The sequence below is a fragment of the Calonectris borealis genome, chromosome 8, assembly GCF_964195595.1.
Source record: "Calonectris borealis chromosome 8, bCalBor7.hap1.2, whole genome shotgun sequence".
Taxonomy (NCBI): Eukaryota; Metazoa; Chordata; class Aves; order Procellariiformes; family Procellariidae; genus Calonectris; species Calonectris borealis.
In genome coordinates this window covers 22,866,589-22,886,011 of record NC_134319.1, presented here as the reverse complement: position 1 = coordinate 22,886,011, position 19,423 = coordinate 22,866,589, and the positions used below count along the sequence as shown (strand labels likewise).

General features: G+C 35.6%; 1 protein-coding gene across 2 annotated transcripts in view; it reads left to right on the top strand.

Moving 5' to 3' along the window:
• Positions 1–19,423, top strand: part of COL11A1 (collagen type XI alpha 1 chain) — a 165,482-nt gene that overhangs the window by 46,663 nt on the left and 99,396 nt on the right. Inside the window, exons 6-12 of one of the 2 annotated variants that reach the window (XM_075156448.1) lie at positions 9,535–9,651; positions 9,921–10,067; positions 10,259–10,354; positions 12,553–12,798; positions 15,362–15,424; positions 16,950–16,991; positions 17,356–17,418. In XM_075156448.1, the coding sequence (XP_075012549.1) occupies positions 9,535–9,651; positions 9,921–10,067; positions 10,259–10,354; positions 12,553–12,798; positions 15,362–15,424; positions 16,950–16,991; positions 17,356–17,418 (774 nt within the window). The remainder of the gene's footprint in view (positions 1–9,534; positions 9,652–9,920; positions 10,068–10,258; positions 10,355–12,552; positions 12,799–15,361; positions 15,425–16,949; positions 16,992–17,355; positions 17,419–19,423) is intronic. The other variant, XM_075156450.1, reaches the window with a different exon arrangement.

Genomic DNA, 19,423 nt, shown 5'->3' with positions numbered 1-19,423 from the left:
AAAGCTATATAATTGTTGTAACTTTGGGAATAGGAAAACTTAATGTGTTTGACTTGTCCACAATAATGACAAAATCTAGAAATGTTGCTCAGTTTGCATCTGCAAAGAACCTGCTCAAAAAGAAAATACTGGCTGCAGACAAGTGGGGGAGGGGGAAGAAAAGAAAGAAATTTAGATAATTTCAGATAGGAAAAGATCTACTAAAATTTTTAGGACTGAAAGAACAAATGACCAAAATGGTGTATCTCTAGATATCTTCAAGCCAAGGCTAGATACCTTTCTAAAAGTTTTGGGAAATGTCATTTATACTTTAGTTGGCTCAGTTGCAGGGTGACTGTAAGAAGTTCTGAAGTCTGAAAGCATACAGGAGTTAGTCAAGGTGATCTAATAGTCCCTTCTGGCCTTATTTCTCTGAGCCTTTGAATAACTGCAAACCAGAATAAGAAACTGATACTAGGCTTAGAGGAAGGAGACAAATTATGTGATTACAGAGCCTATTAATGTGTGTTTCCAGCACTGACTACAAAACCCAAAGGAAGTGGTTGATTTTTGTCAGTGAAATAGTAAATTATGTTTGTGGAGTTGCACCTAGGAAGCTGAATAGGATTTCTCTTGATATTGCACACCTTTGTAGTCTCCTGGCAAGTTCACAGCCTGGGAATGGAGTTATTCTGAAAAGTTGGATGACTTTTAGACCCCTAAAGAAACATCTGGAGAGAAAGATTTGTCTAAGATGATGTAGGTTTAAAGGCAAAAGTACTTTGTTTAACTGAGTCTAATCCTCATTGCTCTAGGCAGTGTTTCTTTCTTAAAGGAGCAAACAATCAAATACCCAACATTGTAGGTTTTGGGGCATTTATTTCAATAGCAGTGCTGGCTTAAATGAGTCCTTTCCTTTTCTGTACTCATTTCCACCCTATGCCATCTTTCCAGTTCAGCTGGTAGAATTGTTTATGCATTTGTTGGGGGCAAAATCTGAGACTTCATCTAGACTAAAAATAACTTACCAACCATAAAATGGGAAAAATGATGGAATATATTGTAGTGATCTTCCATTAAATGAGCCTGAGGATGCATGTCACATCATTGCAACATCAGGAGTGCAATATTTGCCTTTAAAATGTTTGGGTTTGTCTCAAGACCTTAAGACCTTGACTTTGCTCTCCTATATAGGTTTACTGGACACTGATTTATAATCAAACTGTCTTTACTGATGATACCTTAAGTGCTGCATTGAGATTTTCTTCTTCTTGTTGCATTTTCTTTTTATCTTAGCATCAGATTCAAGTTGCGATTTGGGTGGTGCAACAGAGACGATTTCAATGCCTACTTTTTACTTGCAGGGTCCCTTCATCCCTGAATTAAGTGCTGAGGTTACCCTAAATAAAGCTCAGGAAGAATCAAGCATCTCACAATGGGATTCACAAAAACAGCAAGCTGTGAATAAAGACATAGACCTAGCCAGTCTACAAAGGGAGGACATATCCTAAATTCTACCCTTCTCTACAGGCTCACTCAGCTGTGCTATCCTGATCCCCATGCCATTCTCCTACCTAACCAAGGTCAACCTCCTGCATCCTGCTCCATCACCTCTCCCTTCCTATAGGGGGTTGGGTAGAAGTGACCTAAGGACTTCAAGATATAAGCTTTCGAGCTGGATGCTGTATTTCCACTTCCATTTTAATTATATCAGTCCCTTTGTGGAACCAAGTAACTGTGATATATGTCTAAGCAAGGTTTATTTAACTGGATAACCTTTAACTACCTTTTGTGTACAGGCTCTGTGAAATCTGTTGAATTTGGCTGTTTGCCAGAACTGTGGGGCTTTCTGTGGGCAGTTCGGGCTAAGCCATTAGAACAGAGATGCATGTGAGTGACACTCCTGTACAGAATGCTTTTATTCCTCTGTGTTTTGTTCCAACTTCACCAGACCTAAGTGTCATTCAGTCTGAAATTTGAAAATGGGAAAGCAAAAGATTAGTAGCAATATCCACACACTTTACTCTATTGTTTATTATCATTTATTTCCACCTTCACGAGATGCTTTAATTGAAGTATGCATCTGATGTCCTTGTTCTTGCTTGTAAATAGCTAGGTATAAATCTCTGTAACTTGTCAAGTACAGACCTCAGCAGTTGTCACTACACCAAAAAGGTGTTGCCTAGAAGTTGCTTAAAAAATTGTGCTGAATCTGTAGTTGCTTGTAGAGGAAAAAGAAAGGGTATCTGATTGCAGAAAATGTTCAAATTTGAACACAGCAGGGGAGATAGAGTATTTCCCAAATGGACCAAACCAAATCATTACTTGATGAGCACAACTCTCAGTTCTCAGAAATTCCGAGCAAAGAAAAGTCATTGTGTTTGATTTACAACAGGGAGGAGGTTGCTAGATCTTTTAGGGAACGTGCTGTATCCTGAAATATATTCATTAAGTGTTGCATGTTATTGTCTTATGTCAGAAGAGGGTTGTTAGAGAGTTTAGAATGTTTGGTGCAATTAAATAGCTTTTGGATAAAGAGAATTAAGTGGAGAACAAACTGCCCAGGAACTTTAGAAAGTAACTAGAATAGTGCATTAGCATGATTTCAGTCTACTGTCACAGTCATTTTGTCATGCAAAATCTTCCTATGGCCTGCAAACTTTGGAGGGTTTTTTTGTAGAGAAAGCAGTCAAACTAAGGGGCGAAGAGCTGCAAACAAGTAAACTGTAGGAAGTAGGGAGATGAAATGAGTGAGAGATGGGAGTTCTCTGTACTAGACTGTTATCCTTCCATCGTATAATTTTACAGAACAAAGTCTGATCATTAACAATATAGTATCTTCATGAACCCTGCAATGTATCCGAATGGCTAGCACCAGTGGCTCCATAGTAACTCATTGAATGTTAGAGTTAAATGATAGGATTAATTACTATAGAGCCACTGGTGCTAGCCATTCGGATACATTGCAGGGTTCATGAACATAGTGGCAAATTAGCCATTTGGCTGAATAGTGTCTTTGGGAGAAAAGGGTCTTTTATTTTGTTAATTTTATTTAAGCTTTTTGCTCTATTCTGCTATTTTTTTCAGAGTGTTTTTTTATACTGAGCTTTAAGATTAATTCAGTAATCATTACATTTGTTTCATGCTGAATGTATAATTAGGTTTTAAGGATCAAATGTGGGGATTAAATTATATTTTTAAATTGTCAAGATTACTTTTCCTAAGGAAGTTATGCACCTGTGCTTTTCTTATAAATACCTTGTGAATAGTCTGGCCTCTGTCTTGTTTTCAAAACCCTTTCTACTATAAATGGAAATGTATTAAATTCAGTTCCAGTTCAATCACATATGCTTGGCCAGCTCTCAGAAATTAGAGGAGGGAAAGACCTAGCCAGTCTTCATCTTCCCTGATGTTGGGCGGTATATTTTCTGGACTTTCATCAGGTCTAGTTTTCAATGGACCCAGCTATCAGGCTTTAAATCTTCTCTTGGAAGATTCTTCTGCAACTCAATAAATCACACTGTCTGACTTCTGCTGAAGAAATTGCTCCCTGAAGGAACTCTGCTTCATTTATTTTGGACCTATCCCAAACTAATGGATTACTTGAATAAAAATGAAATGTTTGCCTTTAATGAAATGAACTTGGTAAAGTAAAGGTGCAAATGGCTCCCAAAATATGTCAATTTGGAAGCCTCATGCATCCTTTCAGACCATGTTAATTTAGTGTCCTTTCAGGTGTTTGACTGATCAGAAAGACTAGCTTTCTGAAAAATACAGAAAGATGATTATTTTCATGTTTAATTTCATGTTTATGTCATGTTTAGAACTGCGGTTAGTTAACTTAGAAGGTGTTAAAAATAGTGATCTTCCTAGCTCTCTTTTTCTTTGTATAGATATATAGACTTTTTCTTTAAGCAATTAACGTAATAAAAAACCTGAAGTGTCTTGTTCTCCTTTTTACAGAGGCTGTCTTTGGAAATTGAAGGTTTTGTTCTTATGTCCTTTTATCTCCTTGCATTTATCACTTTTATGAACAATATAAGGACTATGTGGTAGAAGAGGCTGTCTTTTAAATCTTTTAACTTTCCTTCTGCCCTAAGATTGACATCTACTACCATTTATTTATTTATATTACTGCATCTGATTTTTAAAACTCTCATTTTGCTTGGCATCCTTTATTTTATTGCATTTTGTAAAGTGTTAGTGGGCCTAGAATGTTTCAAAGTCATCTTTGCCTCTTTAGCTAGCTAGATGATTTAGCGTAACCTTTAGGCAATGGAAAAAATGAGCTTATGACAGTTCTTTGGTTTAGGATTTAGATTGTTAGTTCCTTGTAATTTGGAAAGGTAAAGCAAAAATTGCTAAAATCTACATCTTGGAATGGAGGGGTAGGTTTTTAGAGTATGGATAGCAGAAGAATCTGTTTTCAAAGTAAGGCTGTCTTCAGAATATTTAAGTCATTCCACAGTTGAAATAGACCTTGCATGCTGCTGGTCTTCTGCTTCTAAAATTCATCTGATGGAGAAAACAGTTCAACTCTTTAATTGGAATTGCATGATGATCTGGTAGTGTAATATAATCACTCTGGTAAAGAAAGCATGAAGTCATAGTGGAAAGATTTTGTCCCATCAAGAAACAGCAGGTTTTATTCTTCCTTTCATTTGTAAGAAAACAGTCATATGCAATATTCATTACAAGAATGGCTGTTCTGTAACTATTGGTGGTCTTACAAGAGAAGAAAGAAAAACAACAGAAAAATGCATCACATTTGCAGTATGTGTTACCTGATGTCTCTTAGCTGAAATCCCTCACCAAGCTCCAGCTATTGTCCAAGTTGAAGATAAAATTTTGAGTCAATCTTTTTGATATTCATGTGAAATCACTGGGAAAGTTAATACAGTTGTATATATTTTGCTATTACTATGAGCACTTGGTGAATCTTATCTCTGTTGTCTCAGATCTGTAACCATCCCATTATCTAGCAGTATTAGGGTTTAGGTAAACTTTCATAGACAAATCTCTTGAACAGGATTGAAGTAATGCTGCACAGCTGTGGTAGGTATATTTTGCACTTGCCTAAGTCTGTATGCATAGAAGGATCATGAGAATGATCGACAAGCTGAATGCCCCTTTAAATCCCTTTCCAGCTTCTCAATTCTCTGGCTGCATTCCTGGCCAGTAATATCTTCCTTTGGTATACAGCTAACAAGACAAATGATGCTCTCTTCAACTACACTTTTCATCTCTGTCATACTTTCTTTCATTCCCTGCTTTGATTTCTTGCTAGAGTTAGTAGTCTTGACTGAATTTAGAAAGTGGCAGAAGATACTTTTCCATTTGCATTAATTTTGAAATTCTAGGTGCTTTCTCCTATATTTTCAAGAGACTACTTATTCTCTTTCCTTTGATGAGCAGTGCAACCATGACAGATTTCTGTGAACTCCCCAACTTCTATGAACTAATAGCAAGGCCTGAGATAGCATGGGTTTTGCACTGAGAAATGTTAGCATACAAAATGTGAAGGCACTTTTCTTAAGGTTTGCTGGGGCCTCAAACTGAGTGGGTCATACCTCTGTCTCTGATAAAGGTGACCTTATAGTTGTGTAGCTCTAGAAAAAGAAGGGATGAGCCACATATCCAATCTTGACTGTTAATGGCAGGGTAAGTGTAAGTTGCCAGGTTCACAGCAGGTGACTAAAGCCCCATTATTCACTCCATTAAATCTGTTCCTGGTGTTTGTCAATTTAGTCCTCATTTAACTGGCCAGTCCTTCACCAGTCCTGTTGTCTCATCTTAAAAATGGGGAATAGCCTTTATCAGGTTGAGTTGATAAAATCATGCTGTGGAGTAAATCATATTTCTAAAGTAAATCTTTACACCAGTTAGGGGTGTAGAGATGCATTCCTCCATCTGTACAGATTGTGCCTCAGGAAATACACCTGGAAGATTTTGCATCTATATTTCACTAGTTGCAACAGGACCTGTGCAGTACAGTAAAAAACATATTCTTTCTGTTTATTGGCTGGTGTGAAAGAGTAGGATTGCTGGTCTTTCAGAAAGAAACATCTGGAAAGGAAGGATTGCTAAGAATAAGGTCTTTCTATGTAGGAAGTTTAGGGCTACTGCATATTTCCACTTGTGCCTCTTGTACCAGGGGGACTACAAAGTACTGCCACTTAGAAACTACTTGAATATGGTTTCAGCATGGTGGCCACATGTCCTAGTTTGTAGGTTCAAGAATTTCCATAATACCCCTCTGATACTGTGCTCTTAAAAAGGAAGAATAAAAGTCCATGGAGAAGATCTTCACTTGCTTGGCAGTAATCCGATTCCAGCATGGAAACTGGCATTCCCGGCTTCTCATCCATTCCTGTTCTTTTTGTCTGTGCGCCTGCATATCATTGCAGCCCAAATGTACCACTGTATTTGTGATAATATTTTGCATATGTCAAGAAAGTTTCATTTTCTTGAATAGAAATGAGTGAAGCATAATACCCAAAAGTAAAGTATTTTCTGTGTGATTATGCATGATGCAATAGATCTCTCCACATACTCATGCTTTTTTGTATGAGAGTTTTCTAGTTCTCATTCATAAATGTCTGGCTTTCCAAACTATGCCTCTGGCAGATCTTAGCATAAATATCAATTTATTCACCACTTTCTTTTTTAATACTAACATACTTGGCATAGATGATTTTCCTTTCTTTTTTTTTCCAGTCAACATTTCTGTTTAGTTTATGGCCTCTGAAGAACTTTTTGTAACCCACTGTTGTAATTTTATTAGTCACATAGTTGGCACAATTCAGCACAGCCATTCAGCTTACTTTGAGGGAAGCCATACTACTGAGATTTGAAAACCAGTTACAATACTGAGCAATAGAGAGTTATATTTTAATTTTTAATTGGTCAAAATGAATGCTGGAATGAATGCTTCCAGTTTCAGAATAGATTCACGATGCTTACTAAAAGGGAATCTATGTGTCTGGAAGTTATTAAAACAAACTCCTAACAGCATATTTAAATTTAAATCCAGCTAATGAAGCAGTAATTATCTCCAAAATGTTCCTCCACTTATCCCTTATGATATTGGATAATATTTAACATGGATAGTGTCTATTGTTTTGGTACCAGTAAAAATTACATAGCAGAGTGTTTGATTCATGTTGTTCGGCTGAGGAAGCATTTAAAAGTATGTAATGGATTGTCACTGCTAGGGCAGAATGACTGAATTTGAAGAGGTATGTTCCATTAAAGACTTTTTTTTTTCTTGTAGATCACCCTAGTTTGCATAGACTTCTTGACAGAAGATAAGCAAATCAGATTTTATGCATTTGCACACACTTTTATAATTTCCAAAGAAATACAGCAATTTCAATGCTATTCTGTAACTATTTCAAAACGGCTGTTGTTATCCATGTGGTTATTCCTTTTCTTTACTTCGTTTATGTGGGTGCTTATGGTCTCCTAGAAACTTGTCACTGTGTTTTCTTTTCTGGATGTCAGTGGCATACTTCATTAGAAACAAGTTGTTTCTAATGTTTTTATACATTTACACATCTGTAAAAATGTGTCATCACTGCCCATGAGGCTCTTGGACAATACCATTTACAAGTGAAAGATGTTTCATTGACTTCACTGGGATTAGGACTGAATCTTAATATACTGAACAGGGAGAGAATAATCACATATTGCTTACGAAGTTTAAGTCGAAAATGCTGCTGGTTTTGAAAAGTATAAATAGAATCAACTTATTTCTGTAATGCCAATGATACCACTGATGAAATTAAAGCATTGCTTACTTTATATAGCAGGCAGATATAAAGCACCAGTATACTTCACAGAGAGGATATTGTCCACCTAAGATGATAAATGTTTTGTTATTTGAATGCAGTTTGACGTTCCCTTATTAATGTGCAGTATAGTTTTGGACAATTACAAGAAGTATGTTGCATTCTTTCTATATGTTTATCAAATCTCATGACTAACCAAGTTATATATGCATGGGTGTAGAAATAATCAAAAGGACAATCAAAAAGCATCCAACTTCTTAAAAAAATCTGTATCTTCTTTTTAAGAAAAGCTGTTGGTCATAGTAGGACTCTGAGGAGTCTCAGGAGTGAAGTAACAGAAACCCATGTAAAGGGATTTTTAAGTGATTAAGGCCTTTCAGTGTTAGTCTCATACTTCCTGAGGAAATCAACTCCTCCATATTTTCTGTGCACTAAAATCATAAGTACAAGAATTGTATCAAAAGGCTTTGCCAGAGAAAACAGTTAAACCAGTAATTTGGTCACATGGTAGAATATATTTTGGAATATGGAGATCTGTTTTAATCTCATTTATAATTGCTTCTAAAATGTCAATCTCTTGCTGATGCTGATGATATTTATGACTTCTGTGAATCCTCAGAATCATTTGGAAGTGTAATGTACTAATCCTCTCAGCAATCTAATGAAACAAACAGATATTGTCTTCATTTTACAGACAATGATGCTGACTTGTAACAGCAGAAAGGAGATTTCAGAAGTGGCTAGCTCTCATGAGGCACATTAGAGTATTTCTTCCTAAACAAGAGAAAGCAGACACTTGGCCAGATTCTGGCCACAATTCCACCTTCCTTTGGCTCCCTGGGGACGTAAAGAGAATTGGTAGCAGCCATGAGACTGCTTTAATTTACAGGACCAACCAGTTCCTGTAGTTTCAAGCATGACAGGAGTGGTAAGATAGTTTAAAGCTGCCCTTTCTTCTCAGCCGTGATGAGCAGTGCTCGGTGCACGTAATATCTAGACCAGTATCTTCATGGCACAGCCAAGATTACAGCTCAGGAGTTCCTGGCTCCCTAGATCATGTTCACAACATTACACAAGCCAATTCTAAACCCATTTTCTCCTGTAAAAGTTTTGTGGGCTGAATCTTCATTTGATACTAGTTATTATAGATACAGAGGTATTGAACAATTTACAGCAGCTGAGGATCTGACCTTTAAATGAAATTACACCAGTAGAGCATTTGCTTAGGCAATGTGTACCATGGAGCTGCCCTGGTTTTGAGAACCCTCCAGCAAACAAGAGGAGGATAGCCATGGTTATTTGTGAGTTGTGGCCTCTTTTCTGTATCTGAAATTATTTACTCTATTCATGTCAGATATTGGAATCTCTCCGCTCTTCTGGTCACCTGAAAAAAAACACAGGTAAAAGAGTATAGGTAGAAAGACGCATTATTTGCAATTTACAGATTAATTAAATATATGATTTCACAAAGGTTAGTTGGTGCTCCCAGTAATCCAAATTATAGTTGATTCTTCTGTGCAGTCCAATAAAAGAGAGTTTTTTCCTGGCACTACTACTTGCTTTTTTATTACTTTTGTATTGTGCTTTGAAAGAAATAAGAAATTGTATTTTTCCCCCAAATGAATAACTGTATTGAATTGTTCATACTACCTTAATTTTCTTAAGCTTTACTCCTAAGTAAAGGTTAAGATGCTTTCCAGTATTGCTAATCTAGTTCGCTACCACTAACATGGGAATGCCTGATATTTTTCCATTTGCAATGTAGTACACACCAGAAGATTTTATCGAATATGACTATGAGTATGGGGATGCAGATTATAAAGAAACTGATTCTGTAACAGAGGGACCCCCACTGTTTGAAGAGACAGTAGCACAAACAGAGGTAACAGAATCTGATCTGTTTGTTGTGTGGTGTCCAGCTGTCCCCTACCACATGGTTTGTCAATTTGTGTCTTCTGTATAAGCTTAATGTTTTCCTTTCACTCATTTCTTTACTCTATAGCTGTAACACTTGCTTTCAGTTAGAGGTGGAAGGTCTCACGGCTGACAGCATTCATCTTACATTTGGTTACCCTTCTTTCATCCGTGCTTTCTCAATTTTCTTTTCATTTTATTTATGTTTTCCCATTCCATCTTTCATAACGTTTGCAGAAAAAGAAAGCCATGGTCAAAAAGAAGAAGAGGACAGTGGCCACTAGCTCAAAGGACAAACCCCAAAAGGCCACAACAAAAAAAACTGAAAAATATGCATCCAAGAAGAAGAAAAGTTATCAAGCAGCAACAAAAGGCAAACTAGGGGTAAAGGTAGCCAAGAAATAATCAAGATCTTTCCCAGGCCAAGACTGGAAGATCTCTGATAATAAGAAAAAAATATACCTAACCCACTAGATGAATACGTCTGGCTAATACCATAACCTGAATAAAAGTGATACCTCTTGAATTTTTCCTACAGGATTTTTTTTAATAACGTACCTTTTCTTTAATACTAGGCAAACATTGTTGATGGATTTCAAGAGTATAGCATAGCTGAAAATGACTATGGGCCCCAGACAGATGCTCCCTCCAGAACTACTGAAGCAAATGAGGTAATAAGGACTCTTGAGAAAATGATTAGGCAAAAATAATTGCCTACCAGGTGTCAATGATTAAAAAAGCATAAACACATTTTAAAAGGGTGAATGTCCATTTGTGTAAATATACATATCTATACATAACAACAATTAATGCAATTTTATGCTTTCTCAGCCAATGTAAGAACCTACTGTTTTCTTGGGCAGAACTCCCATTAATTCTGTAGAGATCTGCTGAATCTTTAGACTGCAGAGTTCATGATTCTGGAAATCATTCAGTGATATATGCTGTGGAAATGCAGGGTTGTTCCATTCAGTGTGGATGTGAATGGAGCTATGTCTAGTATAAACTAGATGAAATACTAGACATAGTCCTCCTAATCTAAGAGGAAGTGAAGTCTCTAATTTTTCCTGTAACTTTTGAGATGCAGCATAAAATGAGCCTAACAGAAGACAAAGAATGGCTGCAACCATAGCAGCACATTGAAGTTGAGTCAGAAGCCATCATTTCCTTTTAATAGTTCTTCAGCTAACAAAACCAAATAATTTGCTTTTCACTGAGGTTCTATGAAACATTGTATTTTGCACTGTCAAAAAAGATAAAATTATTTTGACTTGTGTTGGAAACCACGTTTTTAGAAAGCCACAATGACAAGCCTAAACATTATTTTGTTAAGATTACTATACCTAAAGCCAGTATTGATTAATATGTCTGCATATTAATTAATGCTAATTTTAGAAAAATGATGGCTGATTATAAGAAATATTTTCATTTTTATTTTACATTTTCCTTTCAAAATGAAGATATGTTGCTTAAAAGATGTACAAAACTGCCCCCCCCCGCCCCCCAACATTTGAAAAGAGAAAAAGAGTCCCCATTTTTTTTTGTTTTCCTCCTATGTACCTTGGAAGGTGAAGCTGAATTAAGATCTATTTTACTCATTCTACTTTAAACTGTTCTTGTGTTAAATCTCATGTTTACTTCTCACAAGTTGATATGCCTCACAGAGGCATGTTTAAATCATTCTGTTTCTTGGGCGATTATAGGCCAATTATAAATAGTACAGTTGTTATGAGGTAGATCTAAAGTGCTTAATGCTTTCCTTAGTGAGAACAGTTCTGCATAAAGGCAAAATTTGGCTTAGAATTGGTTCAGATCTGCATTTACTCTAGCTGTAAGGCAAAAGTCATAGTCCCGTGGCTAATGGAATTAGGCACTGTTAAATTAGAATCTGGCCTTCTATTTTAATTGCAATATATTTCAATATCATGGTTAGATCAAGATATTTTTAATTACTCTGGATGTTGATTAGCATATTAATATATTTTTTAAGATCATACTAGTTCATCTTGTCTGACCATCTAGAATATCCATCTCCGATTAGCAATATCTGAACTTTGATTTCTTTCAAAATTATCCTTTCAAGAGATCTCTGAATAAAGCAATCCTCTTTTTTTTCACAAATGGTCTTGTACATCTCAAATATAGCTTTTAAACTGCTTTGGTGCTTGTAAGTTGGTTGCTTGGTTTGACAGTTTGCATACTTGAAGATGAAAGCTTAGATTTCAGAAATGTTAAAATTAATCTGAGTTTTGCAGGTGGAATTTGACTCAGCCAAAAAATATATAAATTGCCATGGAAGACATGAACCATGACTTTTTGATAAATAAACTGCAAAATCATTAATGAGAAAAGAAGTTGAAACTTTTAGCTCAGCATTGGTCTTTATAGACAAAAAATAATAAAGAAGGCTGGGCTTAACTAAGGTGATGCTTGCTCTTCCTGTACATTGTTATTGTAAAAAGGTCTGAATTTATTCACTGCTCATTGTGGTGCATATGTTCACTCATTAATGCTTGTAAGTGTGAAACCAAGCAGGGAAATTTAGCTATATTTGGCACTAAAGTAACATTAAGCAAGCAGTACACATAGCGTACTGGATATATTGAATTCAATGTTTTTGGAAATAAAAAAAGCACAGCGTATGAAAGCATTACTTCTTTGTACTACTTATACAAAGATCTTTTAATTACTCTGAAAGGCTGGACTTCCATTCCTTCAGACTCTAATTAAAAGACAATATGCTGTAGTTCTACTGTTCTTTCTTCTTTTGACAAGTCATCATGGTGGATCAGCATATGCTTACATTGCTTTACTAACAATAACTCACATATTCCTCCTGTTCCCGAATCTTTGCTACTGATATGAATAGCAAAATCCTGTTGAAGAAGTATTTGCTGAAGAATACATAACTGGAGAGGATTATGATAAAAAAACTGAGGAAACTGAATATGGAAGCAGAGGAGTAGACCTCAATGAATCTGATCTGCTGGTAGATGGAGATTTAGGCGAATATGATTTTTATGAATATAAAGAATATGAAGAGAAACCAACTGATTCCACTAATGAGGAGTTTGGTCCAGGTGTTCCTGCAGAAACCGATATCACAGAAACAAGCGTAAGTTGATAGAAGGCATAATGCAGATTAATTTAATTTAGCGATTCTTTTATAGTTGTACAGTCTCAGAACTATACAGAGCCTGATCCAGAGCTCCTTGTACATATTAGATCTATTCTCACTTTTGATAGGCTTTGGATCAAGCCCATCGTCTTGTTTTAGTAATCCTGAACTTTTTATTTTTATTAAATGCAGGCGTTTTGTCTCTTTTGGTGAAGGGAGTAAGGGAGGGTTGAAGATGGGAGGGAAAGTAAAGAAGAGGTGGAATTCCAAAAATAAATTATAAAATGAACTGTTTTAAAAATATTTCTAAACTAGAGCTAAAGCTGGAAAGAATGTAAGTTCTAATGCAGGTGCAAGTACTGTAATTAATATTTTTATATGATTACCCTAAGAAGTTGAAATGCATATAAGTGTCTAGAATCCTATGGCTTCTGCTACTTTCCAAAGAGAAAATTCATGAGTGCGAAAGTGAAGGTCCAAACCCTTTCATGAAAATAAGCTTAGTCAATGGTGACAGGTTTATGACCTTGCAGGAATGATTTAACAGCTCAGTATATATAAAGGAAGATAGGATGACATGGTGGATCCTGTGAATCATGCTCTTTTTTATGTGTTTTATAGCTCTCTCTTTCCCTCTGACTTGATTGCAGGCTTAACAGCAAGGCTTTAATTTTCCTTTAGTTGTGCCAAGATCCTCGTTTACCAGTTTACCGGACTGGGGAAGCTGCAAAGAAAACTAGACTGGAAACAAAATTAATTCCCACTTGGATTTTTAATTGGGAAGGCCCTGAATATATAGGAAAAGAGAATTTTGTTTGTAGCATTTGCTCAGTCTTATTTTTATTTTCTCCTCACAAACTCCAAACTTCAGTTTACAAAGGATCCAAGAAATAACAGCAAATGCTGTGAGGTTGCGTTTCTCTGCCAACCTTGAAACCCGTACTTCTGTATTTCATTTCTAAACCCTGTTGGGGTCATTGTATTTTTTAATGATCCTTATCTGTGCAATGTGATACAAGCTTACTTTTTTCCTTCTAGCACAGATGGGGACACTGTGGCAGAATGACACAGAAAAGGTCAGATTATCTGCAAAGCAAAGAGCCCATAAGGCACCATTTGTGTCTGCATTAAGCAAATGACTGTGTAGACTCTATCCGCAGTGTAAATTCAACTTAAAATGCCTTACTACAAAACTGAAGGAGTCAGGAAGCTTGAATTAGAACCCAGGCTCTGACCTGTGCCAGCGTTATTACAACTCTCATCTGCTGAACCAGATATATCATACCATTTTCCTTTGACATATGGATGTGGAACAAGTGAAGTTCTACCTTTGATAAAAAAGGCAAGATGAAAAGTACTCAGTACCTGGAAACTTTCAAAAAAGGAGCAATATTTCCAAAGATGGAGACTTGATGTAATTTTTTACAGCCAATTTTCATTAATATAATAAAACATATTTATCTATACCTCTTGCTACTTGATTTTTATGAACTATTGCATCGTTACTAGTGAGATCTGTGCCTTTATAAATCAATACGAAATGCACAAGCCATGAATCTATATCTCTGTTTTTCCTTTCCAAAATATTTCATATTGAAATACTGTAACATTATTCTTAACCTTTTCAAATCCCCAGCTATTTTAGTGTAAACGTGGAATCACTCTACTGAAATAAAAAAATCATTTCAAATTTTCATCTGATCAGAGCTGAATTTAATTTCTAGTTTGCAGTGGATATGTTAGTAATCAAGAGAGGTACTTCTGAAGAAAAATATATATCTCCTGGTTTGAAAAAAAAATCAGTTTCTTTTTCTTTGTTTGAAACTTGAATCTGTGTTCTGCTATTAGCATGTGTTATTGACCTATAGTTTTAGGTACTTCTGTTATCCTAATCCTGAACCCAAATCTTCCCATAGAGCTGCTCCTGAAAGAATTTTGCACTTGATGCTAATTCATGTAGTTAGGAGGCATAACTGGCTATCCGTGAAATATTATTTAATGTTTACAATGCCACTTAACTCCTTTCCCATTTATGCCATGAAGTCACAGATTCTTCTCAGACTAATCTACATGTTGTGGATGTCTAATGAATGAAATTAGGAGTTTGAAGGGTACTGTCCATATGGGACCAAGGGATCTTTCTTTCCAGCTTACTTTAGGCTTGCTTAACTCAGAAAGCCATGAAGAATCACTGTTAATTGCCAAGAATATGTCCATTCAGATAAGAAAAGAAACAACTTTGTGACTTGCACACCGAAGTTTTAGATTCTTAGTTCAAAGTCCTAATGCAAAACATGGGATGCAAACTATTGCATCTCATTGGAAAACTACAAATGGACAATATCCAATAATTTGAAAAGTATGCATGCGGTTTTTGCATTTTCCATTTCTCATGCATTACGTATTTTTTATTGATAAGGTTTGTGCCTGTGATGTGTTTTTCATAGCACAGATCAATTCCAGCTTTAGCTTTCAGTTACAGGTTGCTGCAGTTCTTTATTGTACCAGATCCTTAGACCTTCTGCTTATTTTAATTTTTGGGGCTGTTTTTACTGGCCAGGTGACTGGACATGGGGCTTATGGAGAAAAAGGTCAAAAGGGAGAACCAGCTGTGATTGAACCTGTAAGTACAGATGTGGGTGGGTTTTTCTTTCGCACTATATGACATATGTACATATGTTGATATATCATTATCAAACCATGTTGTTCATGATAGGATGACAGTAACCTTCCGTGATCTCTGAAACAATCACCTGCAGTGTGGACGGTGTAAAAGTGATAACAGACAGTAGCCTGTTCAGCCTTCTCTTTCGGTTACACAAAGGACTAACCACATGTTCCTTAAAACAAGGAGAATCTTCTTGTGCAGAGGAAAACAGAGCATAGATCTGCTCTTCAGGCCATTTAGTAACTACAGCTTGGACAGACCTACAGAGATAGCTTCCAGCTTAGACACAGGTAACACTGTAACTACAGGTTTCAACAAGGGCAAGGAAGTCCCTCTGAGAAGTTAAATAAATGTTTGTATGTTTAACCTGTGCTGGTGCAATCAAACTGCTAAAAGTTTAATTAAATACTTTCTTTGGAGGTTACAACTTGGTCATAAGCACAGTAGCTTACAGAATTTTTCTCACCTTTAAATAATAGTATAGTAACTAAGTGGCTTTTACAATAGGACAGAGTTATACTGTAGCGTCATGCTTGAGGTTTAGAAACTAAAATGTAACTGAATTTAAAAGAAGACATAGATTATACAAAAATAATCATTTTGTAATACCTACCAGGAGTTGAATGCCAGTGTGGTTTACTCTTCTAGAATTTTCAAGGACTGCTTTCAAATATGTATTTAACCCAAATAGAAATTAAAGTTTAATCTGTTTTTTATTTCGTAGAAAATTAGGTACAGAAATATCAAAGGAAAAAATTAGCTTAAGTTGAAGCCTGATAAAATACTGTGATGTGTCATTGTTACCAAAATATCAAAGGTCTAGATTCTGTGATTCAAAAGCTCCCTTTTAATTCTATCTTCCTATCCCAGGATTAGCATTTGATTAAGTTACTGATCACCAAAGTTAAAGGACTACAATAATGAACAAGTTACAACGTGAAGAAGCTCAGAGTGTGTTCGCTCATAAAATGCATGGCTTTTTTAAACCATTGCAAGATACATCCATTGGTATCCACTGCCGGTCTCCAACATTGTTGGAGCTTCAAGCTTGTTTGACTAGTCCTCTTTCCTATGGAAAGCCAAGTACAAGTGAGGATCATGTATTCGTAGATCTTACCATGACCTGGAATTTGGACTAGCATCTGCACTCAAAAAAAGGAACTAGGAGCTCCTATAAGACCCACAACATAGAAATAGCCAGAGCTATTCACATCAAATTCTTTAACAGCATTAAAAAAAAAAAAGTATTATTTTGAATCCAGTACTATGAGATCCCTCCAGCGTAGAAGTCTTCTCACTTTTAAAGCCACACAGCAATTCAGATTCCAATTCTAGTAACTGTGGAGAGAAGATCCCCAGGAAAGTTTATCAAAACACTAAGAAATATTAACTTTAGTAGTTCAGCTAAAAAGATGGTTTATATTTTTCTCCAAGACATAACCAATTTAGTATCTTTTTTCATCCCCCTCCCCCCACCCAGGGTATGCTCATTGAAGGACCACCGGGACCAAGAGGACCTGCTGTAAGTAGATTAATTACGATTTCCTTTTATTGCCTTTGATTTATCCACTGTACTTTGGTATTCATGAGTTAACACAATTAATATTGGTCTTATCACAGTGCCCAAGTGGTATATTGGACTTAGCGTTTTTAGAATGGAGTAAAAAAGGGTCATCTCCAGCATTTTCAGTGACAATATGCTACAAGCTGAGTCCACGTGAAAATCAAACTTTTGAATGTTGACTATAAATCTTTGTAAGAAAAAAAAGTATGCCGCCTTATAAATTATTTTATCCAAATATGTGTTCAACATAACTTTCCAGAGAAAAAATAGTACAAAAACGCTGCAAGCTGTCATTCAGCATAATGTCATTCATTTTCCATAGGGTCTTACAGGTCCCCCAGGTCTACAAGGTCCTGTTGGTCCTCCAGGTGACCCTGGTGAAAGGGTAAGTCAACACACAGATTATCCTGGGTATTCATGGTATGTCTTGCACTGATTGCTATAAGAGTAAGTGGGTTAGATCCTGATCTGAAATATATACACATAGGTTAAGAAACTTCAGTGGAACTGAGGCTGATTTACTCAGCTGAGCAAATACAGGAAAAAAGTTAAGTTCCTCTTTGTCTATATTTCTCTGTTTTAATGTGAATTATTTTAAAATATAATAAAGCAAAAGGTACAAACATGTCGTATGGATTTGAATGAGTTTTAAAAAAATCAGTATGACCTCAGCTATAACATGTAGAGATACAGAGAAAAACAAGCTCTGCAGAATCAGAATACAATGGAAATATCGAAAGTGATGGATAATATTTAGATGATTTAGGCAGAATTTATTGGCCATATTAAATAACATACTGCATGAGAACCCTATCCAGTCATGATTATAGTTGAAATGTAAGCTATTATTTTAGCCTGACGTGTTCTCACAAGCCTTTTCTTACTGCCACAACTAACACAATTTTGAAACAGCCTAAATATATATATTTGAGGAAAATATGCTACAAAAAACTTTCCTAAGTTTTATGAGTGATAGTTTACTGACGAGTCTAGCATGTTCATGCTCTATTTGTGTGTAGAAGATGTTGAGAAGATGCTATTGCTTCACTGAATAATGAAATAATGTTAAAATCCCAACAATGCTTCACCTTGATAGTAAGTAAGCATCCACACTTCTTTCGTATTTCTTTCCTGTAGATTAACTAAACAACATATTTTTGAATTTAAACTTATAAAATGGGAATTTTAATACATTGTAATGTAATAACTGCTGATAATACTCAGGTTTTTAACTAACTTCTTACATCATAAGGAAATTCTTGACTACACACATCATGTGCCTGTCATGGAACAGACTTCATGTTTTATATAAAAAAGGACACATTACACAAATAAATAATTGTAGAATGAGTTACCAAACTCAACAGAACAATACAGATTTCTGCAACCAGATTCTGCTGTCAGATTCCACCCTAATGAAATAAATTGTCTTACTTTAAATTTTAAGCATATATGGACAGTTTGGGGTTTTACTTAAACAACAATCAGTGTATATGAATAAAGTCTCTAGCTCTTGCTATAACTGTTCTGACTACTTTTCATCTTAGGCAAAAAATTTAGAAAAATAACATTATGAGAAAATTACCACTCAAGAAAAGCACATTGATTAATTTTAAAAAGCCTGCATTAATACCTAGAATAATTGAGAATGTTGTTTAAGCACAGAACTACAGAACAATTAATTGAGAAATCCACCACTCTTTGTAGTTGCCTATGGTGCTTCAAGTTTTGTACTAAATTATTATATCATTCTAATCCTAATACTGGGTATAAGACAATTGAGAAATGAATGAACATACCCTTCTGGAGAAGACCATAAGTGGTCCCACTTTTATTTACTGTAGGGATGAATTTCACTTGTATAAAATGGTGCAATGGAAGAAGAAAGTAAAAACTAATCTAATCTTCAGTTTCATTTTCAGTGATCTAATGTTCATCTTCTGATCTAATCTTTCAGTTCTAATCTTCACAAAGACTCGTAATCATATGGCATAAAGTCTCTGCAGGTCAGAGTGAAGGTTCTTTGAGTGCTTTGCAAATGCATTTAATTATTTTCCTATTTTTTAACCTTAATTCAAAATTGCCTGGATATATAATGGTTCTTTTTAAAAATTACAACATTTTATTCAATATTTTACATCTGAATTAGTAATAATTCTCAATTTAAGATTTATCTGTAGTCTATTATTAGTAGGGAATTATTTCTGATGCTTCAGGCTTTTTTGAAAAAAGAGCTCAAACAGACTCAGTAAGAGACTACTGATCTTAATTCTTGAAGAGGGAAAAAAACACCAAAATTTTTCGAATCAGCTTTCCCATTGTTTCGTTCAACTCCTGAGCAGCAGAAGGAACCAGTTAAGACAGTTTGATGTTTGTTGATTAGTCATTGC